Source organism: Dysidea avara, chromosome 4 (genome assembly GCF_963678975.1).
Source record: "Dysidea avara chromosome 4, odDysAvar1.4, whole genome shotgun sequence".
Lineage (NCBI taxonomy): Eukaryota > Metazoa > Porifera > Demospongiae > Dictyoceratida > Dysideidae > Dysidea > Dysidea avara.
Window position 1 is genome coordinate 12,015,942 of NC_089275.1, and position 23,970 is coordinate 12,039,911.

A 23,970-nucleotide genomic window follows, 5' to 3' on the forward strand; every position below is an offset into this window, starting at 1 on the left:
ACAGTACAAACACTTGTCATGTGTCAATAGCAAGAAAAAGAAAGGACTTCGTAAAGAATTAAAGAAATTATGAAACAATATCCTATATTGTTATATACTTTGTGATATTGTAATATACAGATGATTATTATAGCAATAATAATAATAATAATATTGCTTCTATGGTTTACCACGCTTTCTTCGTGGTAGTGGTGTTTCATCGATTTCAGCATCTTGAAGTAATGGCCTCTTTCTGCAGTTTCCACGAGCAGGGTCTGTTGCCACAGTTGCCTGAATTCGTATTGACACAGTATTCTTTAAAAACTGATGGCTTGTTGGATTGTCATTGCGTCCTCCTTGAGCACGCTGTTTACCAAAGAATACCTCTAGGGGATCCTGGCAAAACTTCTCTGATAAAATATATTCAACACCTGGTTGGTTAAGTAAAAATTTAGCCATCTCCACAAATGACTTCACTGTAAGTAGATGCATATAGTATAATCTATGTTGAAGGACATTGTATTTACCTGTTATTTGTAGCCCTTCCCTGGTCTCTAAACTAAGCAACATCATGTTTTTCTCTGCAGCTGTAAACTTGTGGTCACACCTTTCATCTACACTACATTTCCATTCCTTCAGGTAGTTCAAAAAGTCATTCTCAAGCCACTGCACAGCATGCACATATGCAATTATACAAAATCACAAATATAATTATGTGTACCTCAAAACGAGGATCATCTTTTTCAAAGGGTTTTAAGTCTGGCTTTTTCTTCTGAATCTCTTCTTCCAAGCACCTTGTGTTCATCATGTCAAAAAATCTGTCAAAAGTTCTTACAAATCGTTCAGTCTCTTTGGTTTCTGGGCTTCCATAATAAGCAAAGGCTGAAGCAACAGTATTGCTTAACACCTATATAATTTATATTGTTCATGGTCAGGCTAATTAACTCCTTCATACATGCATAATAATGTGCTTACCTGAGCAGCTAAATTTACTCTCATCCTGGAGTATGAGTTTAAATGAGTATGAGTTCATTAGTCAATTTCCACAGTAGTTTAAAACCAGACTTGGACATTTGTTTGTTGTGTAATCTTGTGAGGTGTTCCCAGCTGATGTACTGTCCATTGATCTGCATCATGCATACCATATTATTCATAATATGTATTATATAGCTAATATAATTATAGCTAATACCATGCATTGTACAATAATTATGTAATATGCAGTGCTGGAGACGAAACATGTATGTATACATTGATCAACTTATAACATTAATTAGTATGCATGCATATACATGCACATGCACATGCACATGCACAATATCACGACACAATAATTATTATGTAACCTACACAGGTATGTATATAATATATGCTGAATGTTACATGTATTGTAATTCTTACCCACAATGCTCTAGCTTGATTGTGACCAAACGAATTTGACCAAGCGTTTTGCACTGTTTTGATGAGGTGAGGGACATCTGATATAAAATATATATCCCTCTTTTTACATGAATATGGATTTGGCACTTTGTAAACCACTTCAGAGTAGTCAGATGTGGAGTTTTCTACTGTTTTGCAATGCATTCGGAAAAATTTGGGATTGCATGAACCCTTGTCACCAGTTAAAGATATTACCTTAAGTCCAACTGCTTCAAGATGTCTGACTACATCCCACACCAGTGGGAATAATACATCAGCAGAGAGGTCAGTGGTGGGATACTGGGCATATGGAAATTGAATGTTATTAACAAACAGGCCCCTGACCATGAATACAAGCATGTGCTTTGCAATTATTGGCTTTGGTTGTTGTGTGTCATCTTTCAGTGTTCTTTCATACAGCTGAAGTGTGTTGTTGATGGTTCCTACATCTACAAATCCTATTATCTTGCACTCATGCTTATCATACACTAACCCTTCTTTAATCTTCATTTCATCGAAAACGACAGAAACGTATTTTTGGTGATCTTTCAATGAGTCAAATTTCATAGCTGATAAAAGTTGTTGTGTTACCTCTGGTTGAATTCCAGTATCCTCTTTAATAAAATGGGTATAATCTTGTAGTGTTCGACCACATGGAAGAACTAGTGTTTTCCGAAGCGTGTCATATGCTGTACCAGAAAGCATCTTCAAATGAAGACACCAACGAATAAACATTGGATGCCATCTCCGTTGTGTAGGTGGTCTTGCAAGATTTTTGACTTGTTCACTCCAGAACAGATAGTGAAAGTTGTTGGGTTGATGCTTGTGTTCAATTTCTTTAGAATGATCCTGTATGATTTTGCACAATCCAGTATGTAAATTGTTATCAATATTAATGCTCTGGGTGTCAAAGGATTCTTTTATCTTTTGTTGAAGGTAACTATTCTTTTTCTGTGTAGCATGCAGTTTCTTTTCAACAAGTGTTAGTTTCTCCTTTTGTTCTGATGGTTTAAGCCACCTGTCATTGGTATGGCTGCTGATGTTAATAATCTGTGTAGGTGACATGGCTTGTTGTTTCAGCCATCTGTTATAAATAGACCTTAATGTTGGTCTGTAATCTGTGCAACTGATGCATCTAGCCTTCTCGGTAAGAATTGTACAGTTAGAAGTTCTGATTGTCTGAGAGACTAACTGCCCATCATGACCATATATCCTGCAAGAGTTATCAACATATGCTGCTACTTCTCCAGATGCATGGTAAAGCTTCCCCATTCTATTGTTCATTAGTTCAATAAAGTGATGTTCTGGATGTCCTGAGCACACATTTAGGCCATCTAACTGCAATAGCAACATAGCCACTTGGTTTTTATCAAGGCTTTCAGGAAAACTATTAAACGGGGGTATCTCTTTGCTGATTTCATGCTCGAATATTGTTACCTTCCAAGTCAGGTTTGAATAGATGTGTAGCGAGTGTGATATTCTTAATGAATGGGTGGAAGAAGAAGAAGCGAAATCCTGTAGTTTGTAAAAACACAGATGACTGTTGCATGCAGAGCTAACTATATTCCAGTTTAAAGATGGTAGTGTCATTCTTCTAACTCTTTCTAGTGTCAATGGTAGATGAGGTGATGACAGCGGCAAACATGTTGATGACATTGGCAGTGTCACACATGATGATAACGACTCCCTGGGTAAAGCCGGCAAGAATGATTGTAACAGCGGTGTTAGCATTGGTGAATATGTTGACAGCGGTGGTAGTGGTGTTAATAACACATCTGCTGACTGTACGACTGAATTTGAAAATGTGTATGGTGTACTTGGTGAACCATACTTTGATAGTGGCAATGACAGTAATGACTTGTTACTAAATGGTGACAAAGGATTCTGTGATGATGGTAGCAATGATGGTGATAGTGACAGAGGTGTCCGTAATGGCAGTGATGTGGATGGACTAAACAGTGATGGCAAGTTAGACAGTAATGGTATTCTAGGTGGTAATAGTGAAAATAATGTTGTGGTTAATCTGGTGGTGATGCCTGTTATCTTTCTTGGACGCCCAGGTGGTCTTTGCATTAAAGCCTGTTGTTTCTTTTCACGGTTCTTGTGTTGTCTTCCAATTAACACCCTCCTTTGTCCCATCAGTGCAGATGCAAATATGCCTGTAATTACTGTACCTGCATGTGCAGTAGCCATGTGTATTATCGCTATAGTCACCAGGAAATATATGCCCTATGGCTACCTTTACTAGCCAACCTTGTAAACAACTTTAGTGAGTACAATATTCATTAACCGTTGTGTTACTTACACTCACTAAAGAAAGTTATTCACATGTTCACAAGCATGTTTGATGAATTGCTACTATGGGGGAGTGAAAACTACGAAACCCATTTTCATTTCACTCAAAATACTTTCCTAAAACAAGGAAATTTTGAAAAATTAAAGTGACAATTACACTTCTTGGAGTTATGTGGTTGCACTGAAACAATTCTCTTTCTATAAATATCACTTGTTGCTTAGAAAAAACTACAAAAGTGTTTGTGGGCGGACCCCGTGCATTATGTCATAATTTACGTAATCCGTACAGCTTTCCATGTGAGCATAAGTAAGAATACTTACGTGAGAATCTTTTAAGAGTAAGTAGAATACAATATTACGAACGACTTATGAAGTAGCAGCCGCGGTGCACAGACTGAACACTGTCCTTGCTCTAGTAGCGGACAGTTAGCAACCAAAAAGGCGCTTTAATTTGTGGGCGGGTCCGCGTACAACCGTAACGAGGATTTGCCGTGACGTCAGTACGCGTTGCTAAGTTCGTCACTAATCCCTGTTAGGTATATTATCTATGCTTGCACGAAGTGTGAAGAGCAGTAGTAAACGAAATTTTCATTGTCTTCCCAATACTCGTAATACATTTCCGAATTTATTTTTGTATTTTGGGGGCGTGGCCTGGTTTCGTTTTTTGTATTGTTATTTCATTGAGAGTTTTCGTTATGCTGCCGCATGCGCCCGGCTGTACATAATGTCACGTGTTCAAAAGGGTGGGGCATCTTGTGCAATTCTTACCTTGTGTTACTACTGTTGTTAGTAGACAATAATAAGGGTAAGGTTTAATTGTAACATGATAGCTATCTATGATATAAGTTTGTGGTACCGTATGGCTAATACAATCAGCTAGTACACGTGTGCTTCCCTATAAAATAGGTGTTGTAATGTGGTATGTCCGTACAGCGTTCCAATGTGTATTTTAATAGCTCGTGGGTGGGTGCACATACACACAAATTATGCAGCCTGATGCAACAGTTGAAATTTTGTGGTGGGCATTAATAAGAACATTTGCTATTCCTGTTCGCAATTGCAACTGATCTTCAATGCTGTTGAATGTGTATAATGTTATTATAGGAACTGAATAGGATATATCTACCTCTAGCTACTGCAGCCACTGCCAGCATTACATGTGGTAGCTAGCTAACTATCTACTGAGCTAGCCACATGGCCAAAGAGACCCAAGGTAGCTATCATGATTATATATTATTATTAAATATACATGGTATGGGGTACCAAAAGCTAGAGAGTATGAGGCTGCTACCCAAAACACACAACTTGAACAATAAGTAGCTGCTGCACTAGCTAGCTATCTAGTGACTGAATCAGGATTCCACACGTATCCAGTTACCTCACTTCAACCAACTGTATCTTAATGCTTCCACAGTATATGAAATGGCAAGCAAAATTTTAAAATTAATGGTGTACTCCTACGTCAAAGAGGTTAGTATATCTTTGTCTAGCTGTCTACATTGAGTTGTGATTATAAAACTGGATGTGTCAATGTGGAAGTTTTGTCTATGCTTTAGGTCTGTACTTAGTCTATGTGAGGATAGTAATTCATAAACTCTTTAAGTAAGAATGAGACTGTACTTCAGACTGGTTGTATGCAGAGGAAATTCTTTGACTACAAGGGATCAAGTCACCTCCTGGCCTGAGAGTTTTTTTACATTAAATGTTGTTATGTTCCTGCTACACAGGATTTCTGTAGTCTATTTGCAGGTTGCTCCCTAGTGAGGATCATCCTAATTCAAGAAAGTTATTGAATAGCAAAAGTAGTGCAATAAAATTAAAATGAAGTGGGCCGGTTTCCAGTGATAAAAAGTAGTGAAATAAGAGATGATGGGAGCTATGTAAGAGGAAAATCCCTACTTTGGCATTGAAAAGGTGGTGAAAACAAGCCAATTTAGGGATTTTCCTACATTGCTACAATGCCAACCTCAAAATTCCAAGTAGGGATTTCCTCACAGCAACCATCATTTATTCATTTTGCTTCTTTATTGCTGGAACCTAACTTCATTAATAACTTTTTTGTATTAATTTCTTTTGTTAGAACATAGCTATATATAAAATACATGCGTGGCTGTTACTGCTGTAGTAGAACATCTCCATCTCGCTTCTCAGCCTGTTCCTTCCACATAGTTCAAAGTAAGTTTGTTAGTAAATCACAAAACTCTTCATTATTAATCCTCATCTTAACCATCTCAGGTAAGATTCCTGACTTACCAGGAGCCTTCCTATTCGTTATCTTAGCAAGAGCAGCAGCAACGTATTGGTTAGATGGAATTCTTAAACACTGGTTTCTGCTCCACGAGGTCCAGCTGAAAACTTACACTCTTCATTTTCTATTAGGCTGACAAATTGCAGACAAATCGTGCACAACATCTTTCAGCTTCAGTATATGATAAAATATCCAGAAATATGATGGAATTCTAGATGGTGGACACAATAGGTTAAGCTAGGGGGTGTGGTACAATACATTATTTTTCTATGGAGCTAGACCATTGAGAAGCACTGATTATTAGGGGTTGTTACAAGGGGTACGGTTGTGGTCCAATGCAGAAGCCTGCTATCCAATACCACAGTCTGTTACATAATCGCTTCATAATTATGGCATCATCTAGATGACTCTCTCAATTAAGGAAAGCGTCGATACAGAAAATTTATACTTTGGTGTGGTTTCCTGGTATGAAAATGGCAACCATTTAATTGAAGATAAAGGAATGGCAAACTGCAGAATTGTTGGAACCACATCCCACTCAGGAGTTTGGTGTTGTGGCAGAAAATGGTGGTGGCTATGTGCTGGACTCTAGCCATGCAACTGTGGTCAGGCAGTGAGGTAGTGAGGCAGGCAGGTAGGCCAAAATAATGTTTTGATGATTTTAAATATGTGACCGGATTTGCAAAAGGTACCTTTTTCACACACAAAATTTGACCCATTTTTTGAACTTTGAAGTTTCATAACATTTTAATCATTTCATATAATTGGCCGAAACTTTCCATGAGTGTACCCACAGTATTTGGCTGCATTTTGATACTAAGAGCAAGTTAATCCGTGTAAGGAGTCAAGTGTTACATCATTTTGTTTGCTGGTATGTAAAATGTGTGGAAAAGGTACCTTTTCGCAAAGCCGGTCACATATCTTGAATTATTGAAACCACCACTTAGTATATCCATTTGCATCCCCCAAGGTTTGGGTAAACAGATCATACTTGTAGCCATTGTCCTGAGTTTTGGTACCACTGCAATATCTCACTGTTCAACTGTTTAGTGAGGAAGAACATAAAATATTGAAATACAGTCACTCATAAAGTTACATTACAAGCATATGTACAGGAGGCCAGAGTCACATGATGAACATGTGATACAGAACAATGCATACACTAATAAAATTACATCTATCCTACTACATCAGCTATGACCCCTACACAAAAGAGTTTAAAATTCTTGTGCTTGCATAATTGTATTATAGTTGATGGGGCATCATGAGTGTTGATGCAAAACAGCATAAAATCAGGCACACTGTGTCATGACTTTTTATGTTAACTTCAAAGTAGAGCATGAAGCTTATTATGCTATTATGATTCAGGTAGCTACAAATAATTATAGTTTTGACTATATAGTCAGTTCGCATTCATCTGAGCCCTCTTTTCTGGGTAAGTAGAATTTGAGGAAAACGAGAACGGGACAGGACTGGAAAGTGGGAATGGGAACAACCCACAGAAAATATCTGATAGCGGTCATCATGCAATATACAAGTTGGATTAGGTAGGATTTTACAGCACTATGTTTCTTTGTGGCATTGTTTGGATCCTTTTGCTAAAGCGATTGAAATGCTCTAATAGATCAGTCACCTGCATTAAAATACTCTAATAAAGCAGTCAAGAATGTTTTGTTAACTATCCCACCAGGAATCCACATTGATGGCCTGTGTGAATTGATAGATTAGATATACAGACTAGCTAAGTTATCAACATTTGAAAGTTTCTACTCCTTTGAAACTGTAAAATTTAAATCAGTAATCATTATAGCATAAATACAAAGGATTCTAATTAACTGACAGTGCCTGCATATGAATGCGGGAAGTTGTATTTACAACCTCAGGAAAAGTCACATGATGGGTATGTGGTAACTGTAGTATGTGTATAGGTGCATGGCTTCAATTTTTAGTGCCGAATTGTTGCTTATAATATGTGCCATATAGACTCCTCTTGGAGCCACTTCTTGCAGCTTGACAAGCGAGCATTGTATTATACTAGTGCTGCATCAGGTGACTGCTCTATTAGAGTGTTTTGCATGTTTTAGTGATTAGATCTAAACAATGCTGCAAAGAATCCAACCTGTGTATTGCATAATGACCTTATCAGGAATGTTCCATAGGTTGTTCCTGTTCCCACTTTCCGTTCCCGTTTTCCTCGAATTCTACTTATCCCTCATTTCTTGTTTATAACTCTTGTTACATTGGCCAGCTGCCCAAACAGCTCTGAAGCCCTTTAAATGCCAGAAGTAGTAGTCAAAAAAGTGCTTTTATATGGGCAAGAACAAGTGAGTTATGAGGCTTTAAACACATCCTGTACATTTAGTATAGATGATTCAAATGTTCAAATATGTTTATAACATGAAAACATGCTTGTTCACCTCTTTGATATTGCTGTTTTTGGCAGGATGTGTACAACAGAACTGTGTGCATTGGAGATTCAAAACTTAAATAAATTTCCTTGAAAATAACATATCACAGGGATTCCTCAATCACCATTGATCAACTGAACATTCCATTATCTGCACAGTAGAAATGACTGTTCTATTAGAGTATTTTATCTAAGGTGTGCACATTCCATTAGAGTAATGGAACAGGACTGTGTATATAAATAAATGGGTTCATTTATCTGAACGTTTCAATTATCTGAACACACTCAGGGCTCAATGAGTTCAAATAGTAGAGGGACTACTGCACTGAATTTGTTTACTGATAGACCTAGTGAACAGTTTCTTTGTACAGCTTTTTAGTGCATTTATGTTGCAGCTGTAGGTACTTTAATACTAGATCCAGCTACTAAACTTATCCTTGTTGCATATTTATTGCTATCTATGTAAACAAATTGTTTTATTGACAAGGTTAAAAAACACAACCTGGTAAGCATAGCATGCCTCAAACTCATCGCAACCTTACCTTCATGTTGAGTATAATTATAAAGTATATAAAATGGATGGACTGCTGGTCAAAAAGCCATTCTAGCATGTAAACTGGTGTTAGCACAGTATCCACTCAGTTGAGCACCTGTTCTTTTAACCCTTAAACCTGCATAGAACTTTTGGGGAATGCATGTTTACACAGTACAAGCTAACATGGCAGCTACCTTTATCAAGAAAAAAATAGATCATTTTATAAAGGTATGTAAAGAGTTTCTTGTTTCTTTGCCGGAACACTGCTTACACGGCACGTTTTGGCCTGCTAGTTTTAAGTAGTTTAGCGTTTGGGTAAGACCCTAGGTACCATTTTAATCCTTATTACATCACGAATAGAATAGTGTAAATTGTGTATTGATAGGAACTATGATTTAAAAGTTACAGCGCTTTGTCTAAGACATGAGTGTTAGATCCAATTTTCTGGATTATGCAGTTTTAAGGGTTAAATGTACCAGCTAAATCTAGTAGTAGAGTGGCATGGTGCGAAAAATTAGGCATTTTGTGAACTTTATGATACAATTATGAAACCTCCACAGAAATTGCACTCCTTATAAACATTAATTTGTGCCACTGCAGATTTGACCTTTGGTGACCTATACAGCCATTTTTACACTGAAAATCACCATTCTGTATTTATTTCTCTTATGCATTATTTTACACTGTTAAAACATGGTTTCAAATTAAAAGTGTTGACCTAAACTTTTGTTTGAAGTAAATAACTCATTCCACTCCAAAGTTATGACCATTTCTATTAGTTACAAAATTCTTGGAATTTACCCTTGGGTCCTAAATTACCAATGAGTAGGTAACCTTATATGTATTTTTTGCACAATGCCACTCTACAATAGTAGCTATGAATCCGGGATTATGTTTGTATACTTTGCATGTATACAAGTATACAAGTGTATTCAAACGTTGAAGCTGGTAGGGAGAACATTACTGTAACAACATTGTACTACCTTATATTCAAGCTAATATATATCCAATCCAAAACAGCCAAGCTGTAAAAAAACGAGTGCGGCCCTGAGAAAGGCTATGGTGAAAAAAGATGTGAAATCCAAGGTGGCGGCCAAGAAATGGCTGTGATGGTAGGTTAATGGTAAAAATTTTAATAACAACAATTCAGGTGAATTTGGTGCCGCTTGGTCTTGGCACAAAATTGACCTGAATTGTCGTTATTAAAATTTTTACCATTAACCTACCATCACAGCCATTTCTTGGCCGTCACCTTAGATTTCACATCTTTTTCACCATAGCCTTTCTCAGGGCTGCACTCTTTTTTACAGCTTGGCTGTTTTGGATTAGATTTCACTTCTTTTTGTATTTGTCAATGTCGAATCCAAGATGGGGCATTTGGGGCAAATGCCCCCCCTTCAAGAAATTGTATACAAGATCGAGATACTCTAATAGAGCAGTCAATTACTCTAATAAAGCAGTCACAATGTTCATGAGGCAGTGCAGCTTACTTATGAAGCTATAAATAGGATTTTATTTTACATAACATACATGATATAATATATTTGGTAAAGGATAACTAGCTATTACTGTTGTGACCTTTTTTTTTTTTTTTTTGCTCTTCAACTTTTTTCAGCAAGGTGCCCCCCCCTCTTTCCAGACTCTGAATCCGCCCCTATTTGTATATTTTTCTTTACTACAGGAAGAAGAAAAGATGAAGCTTGATTCTAACTGATCTCTCTACAGCGTGACTTGTTTCTAGCTGAACTCTCTACAGGGTGATTTGTTTGTAGCTGAACTCTCTACAAGGTAACTTCTTCTAACTGATCTTTCTACAGGGTGATTTGTTTGTAGCTGAATTCTCTACAGGGCAATTTGTTTGAAGCTGAACTCTCTACATGTTAGTTTCTTTGTAGCTGAACTCTCTACAATGTAACTTCTTCTAGCTGAACTCTCTACAGGGTGACTTGTTTCTAGCTGAACTCTCTACAGGATGATTTATTTGTAGCTGAACTCTCTACAAAGTAACTTCTTCTAGCTGATCTTTCTACAGGGTGATTTGTTTGTAGCTGAATTCTCTACAGGGCAATTTGTTTGCAGCTGAACTCTCTACATGGTAGTTTCTTTGTAGCTGAACTCTCTACAATGTAACTTCTTCTAGCTGAACTCTCTACAGGGTGACTTGTTTCTAGCTGAACTCTCTACAGGATGATTTGTTTGTAGCTGAACTCTCTACAAAGTAACTTCTTCTAGCTGATCCTTCTACAGGGTGATTTGTTTGTAGCTGAATTCTCTACAGGGCAATTTGTTTGAAGCTGAACTCTCTACATGGTAGTTTCTTTGTAGCTGAACTCTCTACAATGTAACTTCTTCTAGCTGAACTTTCTACAGGGTGACTTGTTTGTAGCTGAACTCTCTACAGGGTGATTTGTTTGTAGCTGAACTCTCTACAAGGTAACTTCTTCTAGCTGATCTTTCTACAGGGTGATTTGTTTGTAACTGAATTCTCTACAGGGCGATTTGTTTGCAGCTGAACTCTCTACATGGTAGTTTCTTTGTAGCTGAACTCTCTACAATGTAACTTCTTCTAACTGAACTCTCTATGGGTGGCTTGTTTCTAGCTGATCTCTCTACAGGGTGACTTGTTTCTAGCTGAACTCTCTACAGAGTGATTTGTTTGTAGCTGAACTCTCCACAAGGTAACTTCTTCTAGCTGATCTTTCTACAGGGTAATTTGTTTGTAGCTGAATTCTCTACAGGGCGATTTGTTTGCAGCTGAACTCTCTACATGGTAGTTTCTTTGTAGCTGAACTCTCTACAATGTAACTTCTTCTAGCTGAACTCTCTACGGGTGGCTTGTTTCTAGCTGATCTCTCTACAGGGTAACTTGTTTCTAGCTGAACTCTCTACAGGGTGATTTGTTTGTAGCTGAACTCTCTACAAGGTAACTGATCTTTCTACAGGGTAATTTGTTTGTAGCTGAATTCTCTACAGGGTGATTTGTTTGCAGCTGAACTCTCTACATGGTAATTTCTTTGTAGCTGAACTCTCTATAATGTAACTTCTTCTAGCTGAACTCTCTACAGGATGACTTGTTTCCAGCTGATCTCTGTACAGGGTGACTTGTTTCTAGCTGAACTCTCTACAGGTGATTTGTTTGCAGCTGAACTCTCTTACATGGTGGTTTCTTTGTAGCTGAACTCTCTACAAAGTGACTTCTTCTAGCTGATCTATCTACAGGATGACTTGTTTCTAACTGAACTCTCTACAGTGTGATCTGTTCATAGCGGAACTTTCTACTGGGTGATTTGTTCGCAACTAAACTCTTTGCATGATTGTTTCTTTGTAACTGAACTCTCTACAAGGTAGCTTCTTCTAGCTGATCTCTCTACAGGGCAATTTGTTTGTAGCTGAATTCTCTACAGGGTGATTTATTTGAGCTGAACTCCCTACACGATGGCTTCTTTGTAGCTGAACTCTCTATTAGGTACCTTCTTCTAGCTGATCTGACTACAGGGTGACTTGTTTGTAGCTGAATTCCCTACAGAATAACTTGCAATGTAATATAACTGAGTAAATTATAAATGCAGCTGAATGCTTTATTAGGATGACTGTTCTATTAGAGTATCTCGATCTCGCATTTGCTGCACGTAGTTGCCTTTCGAATCATAACTCAGTGATTTGTAATCCGATTCTTCTGTACTACTGCAAGGATTTTCTATGATGATTATTCTAGCTACATACTGATTTTCAGCTCGTTGGTCTAAGCGGTTTGCCTGGTAGACACGAAAACTAATGGTTTTTTTATTCATAAAAATCGATCGCGTAATTTTGACACAGGTTGGGTTTTGTGTCATATCTCCATGGTCTTTATCCCGATTCCTTTGAAACCACAAAGAGGCACTCCTACGATGGTTGCTCCATCTACATATCAATTTTCAACTGATTCCTCCAAGGGGTTTACCCTGTAGGCGTGACAGACCTTCGACCTTATTTTACGCAAATAATCGGTCATAACCCCGTGAATGTTCATCGGATTCCTACCACAGTTGGTACGGAGATCCGCCTTAATGAGCTCTTTAAGTGTGCCAAATGTCAGCCCAATCCGAGCACGAATTCGTGTTTTATTGCGAATTTTGCGAAGTGTGCGAAATGAAGAAGAAAAAAACGAAGAAATTAAAATGAAATTTTGTTCGCTCGTATCTCGGAAATGGCTGGAACGAGTTTCTTCAAATTTGGTATGTAGACTCCCCTAACTGGGCGGCACGTCTCTAGCAAATTTGGTTCCAATCGGATAAGGAATCACAGAGCTACATAGGTGTAAAAATTACGTTTTCTTTCTTCCTGTTAATATACTCACGGTGTGGCGCGCCGACTTCTTGGGCCGCACGACACACTACCGTGTGTCTTGATATATTTTGCATTATTGTTGCTGTGAGCTTGTTAACTACTATATCATAAAAATCTAACTTGGGCTAAAATTTTATCTTTATTGTAATCATTTTACGTACATGTATCTACTATTAGTGGAGTAAAGGGCAGCACATTTATAGTGTAATGTATATGGATGGATTGCTTTTGGAGGTTTATGCATTATTATACTTTTTTTATAGATGTTCCTGTTCCTACTCTGCAAGATCTCCATAATGTCACAAGGCATGAGGCCGGAGTAGCTACTAAATGGTTTGAACTGGGTGTGGTATTACTAGATAGTAACTCTGCTGTACTGGAGATAATCAAAACCAGCCAGCAGAGTGATGATGATCGGTGTAATGAGATGTTCAAGAAATGGCTCCAGATGAAAACTGATGCTAGCTGGAGTCGGTTGGTTACAGCACTAATGAAAGTTGGATTGAATGCTGCAGCACATAAGATTCGATGTAGTAAAATAGCCAACAAAGGTACACATTAAACTAATCATCATGCATATATTATGTGCAAGGTTTAAGTGGTCAGCTTACACCTACATGTATGTAACTAACAAATTTAAAATAAACAATAAACTAGCACAGAACTGAGTGTGTTTAGGCATGTCAAGAATTCTGGTATTTCCTTGGCTTTTGGTTTTAAAATCTGGCTTACAAATCGAATGTGAAAACATTTATTTATTATATCAGCATGATTTGTGAGTCATTACAAAAGTGCCTGAAAGCATCAAACATAGTGCTAGGATAATAGCTGAATTTTTTCAATGTATCAAAATGCTAAATTTGTTAACTTGTACATCAGCAAATCACTGATACAAAGCAGTTGGTCACTCTAATAGAGGAGTCAGGTAGTTATTATTGTCTTATTGCATCAAGACACACGGTATGTTGTGTGTACAAAAAAGCTGGTGATGTGTATATTGACAGGAAGATAGAAAACACAATTTTAATGCATGCATAGCTCCTTCTTCAAAGCACACCGATCTGCATCACAGCTGTCTGCCATGTAGGATAGGCCACAAGCGAAATTATTTGGATCAGCTAAAGCCATTGTAAATATGGGTAGCCAAAGTTCCAGTTTTCTCTTTGTGTTTCTCTTCTGAGGGGGTCTATGAGGCACAAGATTTTTTCTTTGCAAAACTTTTTGAAGCACCTACCATATCCAACTCTTGCTGTTTCCACTAAAAACTTTGAAAGTTCACTTTCCTCAGTTTTATTCAGGTATGGCTGAGGTCCATGATTTCTACCATGTACTACCCTTCCTGAAATTTGATCTTGTAGTGTCATTCTAGGTACATCAACTCACGTGCAGCACTGTAAACTTTCGTACCATCCTTCATGGTTCCAATAGCAGAGATCATTTGCTGTTCTGTCCATAGCTTTTGCTTCTTAGGAGGAATTGTGACTATCACTGCCAGTGCGGATCAACTTTGAGCCCTGCCATGTGCTCTTCTTTTCCATTTTGATTAAACTTTTGCCACTCCTGAGGTCGCTTCGCTTCATAGTGGTAGCATCAAACAGTATATCACCTATGAAGACAAAAGAGAGCCAGATATCAATAGAAAGGATGAAAAATAACCTAATTTACCTCTCTATATCAAGGAACAATATCCGAATTCCAGATATTCACCGTAAACGTGACCAGTTTTATTTTCTAAGTTTTTATGACGATAATAGGTGACTGATGATAATTGGTTGCTTACGCTACTCCCTCTATGCTAAACATACCAAAACCATTTTTTGGCCATTAATAGCTAATGAATACAGGTATATTGTATATAAATTTGAAATAAATTGGAGATTGTTTACTGGTAGTAAAAATCAAAGCCTGAAAACTAATAGTTTTGTCCGAATGTAGAATTTATCGGACTGAGCATACTATTGCCTCCAACTCTCAAGTTATTAACCATGCATAGCTGAATATTGGAGGATAATTACTGCTTAGTGTGGCCTACCTTTTGGTAAGCTACAGGATTTCTAGGGAGTGAGCAGCAGTTGTTCAAACGTCATATTGTCTGTTAATCAATATTTGATTTTAGTGGTTTTGATGTAGACTTGGGTGCAAGGGGTAGCTTACAAGCTGGGACTCTCGTACACTATTAGAGAAATCCAATTATAAATCCAGTAAATGTTTAGAAATCCTGAAATCTATAATTGCTTTTAAATACAATTATTTTTGTCTTTGTCTTTTCACACATTAATTTCATGAACTTTGGGGGCAGCAATCAGCTAAAAATATTAATTATCAAAGATGATGCTTTCAGACAATGACTAGGTAGCTACAATCACTATTTGGATTACCAGGTACTGAATGTTTCGTGAATCAACCATTACAAAGCACAATTGTGCTCCTGTCGAGACTTCTTTGTTCCTCTCTTGTCCACTGTCCCTGTTTTATGCACTAGTAGTAGTGAGAACGCGAGTGAATCATCTTTAGAAAGTAGATAATTTTTAAAATTGTATTTATAACTACTTATTGAAATACTTATTAAATATTTTGAAATACTTAAGTATTGGGACTCTCGTACACAATTTTGGATTTTTATGCCACTCCAAGAAAATTCCTTATTTCCAATTTCATTGACCTCAAAAATACATGCTGGCAGGTGGTTCATTATCCATTATTTATTATCAAGACACATGGTAGTGTGTCGTGCGGCCCAAGAAGCCAGCGCACAACACCCATGAGTATATTGACAGGAAGAAAGAAAACGCAATTTTCGCGCCTCTGTAGCTCTGTGCTGCCTTGATGAAACAAGGTGATTTTGCAGTGGACACGTCCGCCAACGTCAGTACTCCACATTCCGAATTTGAGCAAACTCGCTTTAAGCGTTCCTGAGATATGCAACTTCTAAAATTGGCTTAGTTTCTTTATTTTTTTCTTCTTATTTTCTTCCTCTTTTTGCACACTTACAAAAACTGCCATAAAATGCAAACGCATTATCTGATTACCTTGAAATTTGGTACACAGAAAGGGGGGTATAAAGTTGCATCTTGGTATCACGTTTGGCTGGAATACAGTAACAGTCAAGGAGTTATTAGCGATTATTCACGAAAAATAAGACCAACATGTTGTCACGCCTACAGGGTAAACCACTTATGATAAGAAGCTGAAAATCGGTATGTATATAGGTTAACTATTGAACCTCAAACCTTTTGTGGTTTGAAAGAAATCGAGCTAAAAACCAGGAAGATACAACAAAAAAACCAACAGTGTGTAACAATTATGCAATCAAGATTAGCTATTAAGAAACGACTGCTTGCCATGCCTACCAGATAAACCGCTTGGGGTAATGCTTTGAAAATCACTGAACAGATGGAGTAATCATCTTAGAAAGGTTCTTCAATGATGTAGAAGAATCAGACTTAAAGCCACAGAGTTATAACACGAAATCCAACTTGGTGCAGCAAGTGCAAGATCGAGATACTCTAATAGAGCAGTCACCCTGAAGAGAATTCAAGAGATCAGCTAGAAACAAGTAACCTGTATAGAGATCAGCTAGAAACAAGTCACCCTGTAGAAATATGCGTAGGAAACAAATCACCATGTAGAGAGATCAGTTAGGAACAAGTCACCCAGTAGAGATATCAGCTAGAAACAAGGTACCCTATAGAGAGATCAGCTACAAACGAATCACCTTGTAGAAATATGTGCTAGAAACAGATCACCATGTAAAGAGTTCAAACTACAAACAATGAGAGTTTCAGCTACGGTTCAGTTATGTAAGAAATCTCCTTATTATTCATATGTGATATCATTCAGTGTAAAATATACAAATTATTTAATCAGACAGAAAGGTATACACATATTTGCTTCTGGATTTTGCTCCACAATTCCTGCAGTGAAGAAAAAACAAGTTAAAAGGAAGCACCAAAGCCAATTAATGGCCAGCTTTGTGGGTTGCAATACAAAAAGAAGTGATATCTAAACCAAAACAGCCAAGCTGTAAAAAAAGAGTGCGGCTCCCAAAAAGGCAAGGGTAAAAAAGATGTGAATCAGGTGGCGGCCAAGAAATGGCTCTGATGGTAGGTTAATGGCAAAAATTTTAGTAATGATAATTCAGGTGAATTTGGTGCCGAATCCTAGTAAAACGTGGAGGAGGCAATGCAAATTCAGCTGAATTGTTGTTATTAAATGTTTTTGCCATTAACCTACCATCACAGCCATTTCTTGGCCGCCACCTTGGATTTCACATCTTTTTTCACCATGGCCTTTTTGGGGGCCGCATTCTTTTTTACAGCTTGACTATTTTGGTTTAGATAGATATTTCCATTAATTTTTGAAATTCATAACTAACTTACAGGTAAGAGTACAGTAGAAATATTTAAACTAAGAACCTGAACAGCGAAAAGCTAGCTAAATGGGCTTTCTGAATGCTAAACTAGTTACTGCTATGCAATCACAGGATAAGTAATGAATAAAATGTTCAGTTGCAGGGGCATAGCCAGGAGTTTTTGAAGGGGGGTTCCAACAGCAGTAGTTTTGAGTTACCAGAAGCAGGGGTCTGGGGGCGCAGTCCCCAGCCGCTGAGAGACTTTCAATATTTTAATGAATTAAAACTCAGCTAGTTACTATATTTTATGCAAAAGTACATTAATTATAATGTATATTAATGCCCCTGGGATGAAGCTAGTACTACTGTAGATAAAACTACCTGGTGGCCATGGAAACAGACAACATAACATGTAGAGATACATATAGTAATCTGTAAGTGATAGCTATCTCACTGGTATAGGAACCATAAACCCACTGATACAAATGTCATGATTTACAATTAAAACATTATAACTATACAAATATGCATAGCATGAATTCATTAATGCATAACACAAGTGATAAATTATATCTTTAAACACTGCACACCAAAAGCTACAGCAGTATAATGTCATGCTCAGTTTTGCATTTAATGTTAGAATGTCTGAAAAGGTTTACTAATGAAGTTCCTTAACATATGGATATGGATATATTTATATGCATGTTCTATTATAGTATACGTGGCTGCTCTATTAGAGTATATACCTGATTGCTCTATTAGTGTATATTAATCTTTTTAACAAGTTTTGAAGAGGGCTCCTTCCCTGAGAGATGAATGCAACTGAGAGATGAATGCAAGCATTATCAATTGTTGTGCTGTGCCATTACACTATATTGCTCACTCATCTTGTCCTGCCTCTCTAAATGGTGTGTTAGGGTCCTGCTTGCAGAAGTCTAAATTTTATTGGGGGTTCCTGAACCCCTTGGAACCCCTCCTCCCTATGCCCCTAAGTTGACAGCAATAATCAATGACCATACAGGAAGAGAATCTGCATACAGGTGGGAAATGGGAAACAATGAATTTTCTTGGAGTGGTCTTAAAGCTTGCGAGGTACCCCTTGCTTGGGTAGCTAGGATTGATCACCCAGAGTTGGAGGAGAAACTATAGAGGTTGATTCTTTCATTGCCAACCCTACACATAGGCTTACTTGCCATGGAGCGATGAAAAATTGCAACTTGATTTTTCGTTGTTCTCGTGATGGCAGCCATATTAACAGTTAATTAAATCACATGAGCTATATATGGTGTTAGTGAATGGGGAATCGCCTCGTGTTTATTTCACAAGAATCTGATGAAGTATAGGAGGGAGATATTAACGATTAATTCTGTTAGTATGTATTGAGTTTGCGTGCTTATTTTGTGTAACAATAGTTTCAGGGTGAGTTTTGGCCCCATGCTTTTGTGCTAGGGTAAACCCCTAGGTACCACTTTAATCCTTGTTTAATTGCAAATAAAATGGTGTTGATTATGTAGCTACAGGAAGAACATTTTGTAAGTTACAGCACTTTTGTTTACAGCTATGCGTACGCACCAATTTATTGGCATATGCAGCCGGTTAGATTTAATTTTAAGACACTTTTTGCCAATTAAGGCACTTTTTCCACTTAAAATATTGTGGTACGTATTTAGAGGCAGCATTTTGGCAGTCACCATTCATTATTGGCACAAGCACACTGCTGGGCATACTACTGTATTGCTTCATAAAAGATTCATGTAATTTATTTTGTATAATTTTTGCATGCAAAATTTATTTTGCAATGAAAGTAAAACCCGATTACAGTAGTGCTGATGTGTAGCAGCTGGTATCCAAGGCTGCGTAGGAGTTTTTAATTTGTCTTACAAGTTGAAATTGAAAATGCAAAGCATAATTATTTTAGGCAAATCCTGCATGATTGGGCCGGTACGACTAAACAAAACAACAGGTGGATGTGACACAGAAATAATTATAAAGGTGAAGCTCATACTACTCATATTTTGAGATGCTGGTATGACATAGTTACCTGTTGAAACAATCGAATCTCCCACTGTTGAACAGTTTTTAGTTAAATTACATGATTTACTGCTGTAACTATTGATTTTTGTAACTTACTCTGGGCTGGTCCCCTGGACATATCAGTTATTCTGTCTGTCCAGTAATCATAAAATAAAATAAATAGTCACTGGTTTTATTTAATGGTAGAATGAAAGATTAATGAATGCCCAAGCTATAATTGTGACCCAGTCTGGGAAAACTGGTCTTATCGCCTATTTAAAAGTATCGAGAAACACTGGTTTTAAGTATTTAATGTGTTGTAGCTCGCCAATGGTTGAAGCTATGTGTACCAAATTTTCACACGTTTTATACCAATTCTGTACCTTCTTGTAAAAGTAGCCAACAACTAAGTTTCCCACCATTTTAGATAGTTTTTAAACCATGGTTGACTGTATCAGGTGAGCTCCAAAAAGGGAGGGAGGCAGAGGCCCAGAAGGAGGGCAAGAAGCTGTTCAAAAAATTGAAAAGGAAGGTGTAGGGATGAATTAGGCCAAGCTATGGGCCATTCAGGTCTCAAAACTAGCTAAAATGAAATGAAATTCACAACAGAGGTGTTTATTCAATACCGTGGAGCTGTACAGCCACATACAGCCATCCCCAGGTTGACCAGAGCTCCATTAAGGCCCCCACACCAAATGTACGGATTGTCACTGGGCTTGGGAAAAGCAGCCAGTAAAACCAGACCACTTAGGTCTAGCTGATTTTGATTGTGAAATTAGGTAGTCTATTCATGTAGCTTTGTGTTCTGGGTGAAAAATCCAATCCGCTGATAAGACCGGTTTTCCCAGACTAGGTCACAATTTCAGACAAAATGGTATGTATGCTGTGCAGTACATGCATATGTGTATTGGTACTAAGCACATTTGTATTGATATGTGCTTCTATATATAGTTGATGAAGAACCCACATCAATGATTTCAGCACCTGTGTCAATGCTTACTTCACCTGAAGAAGCTAGTGTGGAATTTGGTGTTATTGTTGGAGAGTTTTCAGCGGAATTGGAGAAAAATAAGGTCAAAAACTTGGAGAAATTAAAGTCTGTTTCATGTTTCCTCACTCTTAAAGATAATCCAACCCTGAAAGTGTTTAATGATGCACAAATTGAAGCCATACAAGCTTGTGATAGCATTAGCTTTCTACTAAATGTTAAATTAGGACATTGTTATAGATGGGATGATTATTCCATGTTAAAGATACTGATGTCTTCATTGAATGCAACAAAATCTTTAAAACTACTGGAAAAATTTGAAACTAAAATTGATGAGAAAATGAGATTACAACAGATTGCTGAACAGTACAGTGATGCCAAGATATCCTTTCCTGATGGCTATGATAAAATGGTTGCAATAATTAGAAAGGATTTTTCCAGCATTACAAGGAGGGAATACAATAAGCTAAAGGAGTTTACATCTCTACACTGTGGAGTGGAGAAACATATCATATCTCCAGTATCTAAAGCTGTTCCATTCAATTCTTTGCTATTAGAATGGTTCATTTCAGTCAGTGTGGTCTCACATATGATTGAAACAGCTAAAAGTAATGTTGACAAGTTTACTGAAGAGATGTTTGTATATTTAAGGATATCCTCAACAGTGATATTTGATCACAAAGACAATGTAAGATACTATAATATTTTCATAAAGCTACTGCATTTTTCCCTTAGGTGGTATCAATAATGTGTTTATAACACAACTCATAACTTTTTAAAAATCTATACCCTGTTATGGTACCTCAAGTTTGTGTATTTGTCTATTGGTCCATTTACATTCTATTAATTCTTGTCAGCTGCTGCATGTATTTGTTTCAAACAGAGTACTCATTATCTGGGGCAAAATAGTTTCCTAAGTTTTGAATTTTTGTTGGCAGCAGTGCAGTCTGAGCCGCATTTGCTACCCCTACTTTTGGATTCACAATAGTTGTTCACTGTCAAAAATTCTTGGGCATGCTGCTAATCTTATTTATATTGATCATTTGGGACTGGATCTGGGAAAACCCGTCTTATCACCCATGACAGCAGATTTGATTTTTCACCAAGAACACGTAGACACATGAATAAACCCATATCAAATTGCATCATCAAAATCAATCAGACTTGAGTGGTCTACTTTTGCTGGCTGCTTTTCCCAAGCACAGTGGTAATCCGTACTGCATGCAGTCTGGGAGCTTTGCATGGTCAGCCTGGGGATGGCTGTATGTGGCTGTACAGCTTTGTGGTATTTAATAAAGACTTTCATTTTAACTGGCTTTGAGAGTAGATTTGAATTTTCATCAAGAACACAAGAATAAACTCATATTAAATTGCACCATCAAAATGAATTAGACTTGAGTGGTCTGCATTTGCTGGCTGCACAGTGGCGATTCATATTGCTTGTGGTCTGGGATCATAATGGAGTTCTGATCAGCCTGGGATGGCTGTGTGTGGCTGTACAGCTCCGTGGTGTTAAATAAAGACCTGTGTTGTAAGTTTCCTTTCATTTTAGCCAGTTTTGAGACCTGGGTGGTAAAACCTTGGCCTAATTCACCCCTACATCTTCATCTTTAATATGTTAAAATACCTCTTGTCCTCCTCCGGGCCTCCACTGCCCACTATTGTTGGAGCTCACCTGATAGTCAACCTTGGTTAAAAGCTATCTAAAATGGCAGGAAACTTAGCTGTTGGCTACTTATACAGTGGATGCTCTGGAGGGTACGTAATGTGTGTAAAATGTGTGAAAATTTGGTACACATTGCTTCGACCATTGGCAAGCTACAGTAGGTTGCAAAATAAAGTTAACGTTTCGTAATTGTAATTACGGTGTGATTACTAAGTAATTACCATGTTTGTACTGTAATTATGTTTTGACCGTAATCTGTAATTATGCAAAAAAGTAGTTTTTCACCAGCCATATATACAATATACTCATAGTTACCAATAGAGCATAATTCGTAATTACGCTTTGTAATTACGCTACTACAGCGTAATTAAAATTACGAAACGTTAACTTTTTTCTGCAGTCTACTGTACAATGCTCTAAATACTTAAAATCAGAATTTCTCAGTACTTTTAAATAGGCAATACGACTGGCTTTTCCAGACTGGGTCACATTTTTCATTCAAATAATAAACTGCGCATATCCTCTAATTACTTGAGATAGCTTGCCAAAATTTTTTTTGGGGGGAGGGGAGGACATGGCCTCTGTTACCTATGCCTATGCCTTTTAGGGTGCTCAGCTACATAACAAGTTATCCTGTAGAGAGTTTAGCTACACTACAAATCATTCTGTAGGAAGCTCAGCTACAAAATTAATGATTTCACTCTGTAATAAAAGGATTTTGACTGGAAACTAGTCACTGTAGATTAAGCAGCAATGTTCTAAGTCATCCTGTGGACTTAGCTCCAGAACAAGTCACCCTGAGTACAAATCATTCTGTAGGAAGCTCAGCTACAAAATTAATGATTTCACTCTGTAATGAAAAGAGTTTGGCTGGAAACTAGTCACTGTAGATTAAGCAGCAATGTTCTAAGTCATCCTGTGGATTTTAGTTCCATAACAAGTCACCCTGTAGCAAGTTTAAGTGGCTATATAACAAGTCACATTGTATAGAGTTCAGCTCTTGTTGTGATGGATGTGCGTATAGTTCCAATACCGGTCACCACAGTTACCAGATTCTATTAGGTGGGACATTCGATGAAAGCCACTCTACTCTTGTCACATTGCACACACGAGGCAGGAGAGAGAATTCTAATGAAGGTACACACAAAGGATCACGTGTACAACCACAATAATGAACAACTAAAGTAAACCTAACCTAATACATGAACATAAAGTTTAGCTATGAATAGAGTGATATCAGTCAGCATTCTCGACATCCTCCGGGGGCGACGGAGTTCAGCTCTTGTTGTGATGGATGTGCGTATAGTTCCAATACCGGTCACCACAGTTACCAGATTCTATTAGGTGGGACATTCGATGAAAGCCACTCTACTCTTGTCACATTGCACACACGAGGCAGGAGAGAGAATTCTAATGAAGGTACACATAAAGGATCACGTGTACAACCACAATAATGAATAACTAAAGTAAATCTAACCTAATACATGAACATAAAGTTTAGCTATGAATAGAGTGATATCAGTCAGCATTCTCGACATCCTCCGGGGGCGACGAAGTATATCAGTCCATTCTTTCAACTGGTCCATTGCTCTCACTGCAGCTCTCCTGGGATGTTTGTGTGAGGTCTTATCGTCACTCTGCTGTATTGTAGGCTCAGGTTCTGTCGTATCTGCCCGGTAACAATTGCACGCTTAAGGATAATACTTTTATCTTAGACTACACAACAACAAATACATGGTA

General features: G+C 37.6%; 1 protein-coding gene across 1 annotated transcript in view; it reads left to right on the forward strand.

The window, feature by feature from the left end:
* Positions 1-4,405: 4,405 nt before the first annotated feature.
* Positions 4,406-23,970, forward strand: part of LOC136253559 (uncharacterized) — a 48,474-nt gene continuing 28,909 nt past the window's right edge. Inside the window, exons 1-4 of the mRNA XM_066046226.1 lie at positions 4,406-4,498; positions 4,798-4,906; positions 13,476-13,763; positions 20,528-21,252. Coding sequence (XP_065902298.1) covers positions 4,888-4,906; positions 13,476-13,763; positions 20,528-21,252 — 1,032 coding nt within the window. The 5' untranslated portion in view covers positions 4,406-4,498; positions 4,798-4,887. The remainder of the gene's footprint in view (positions 4,499-4,797; positions 4,907-13,475; positions 13,764-20,527; positions 21,253-23,970) is intronic.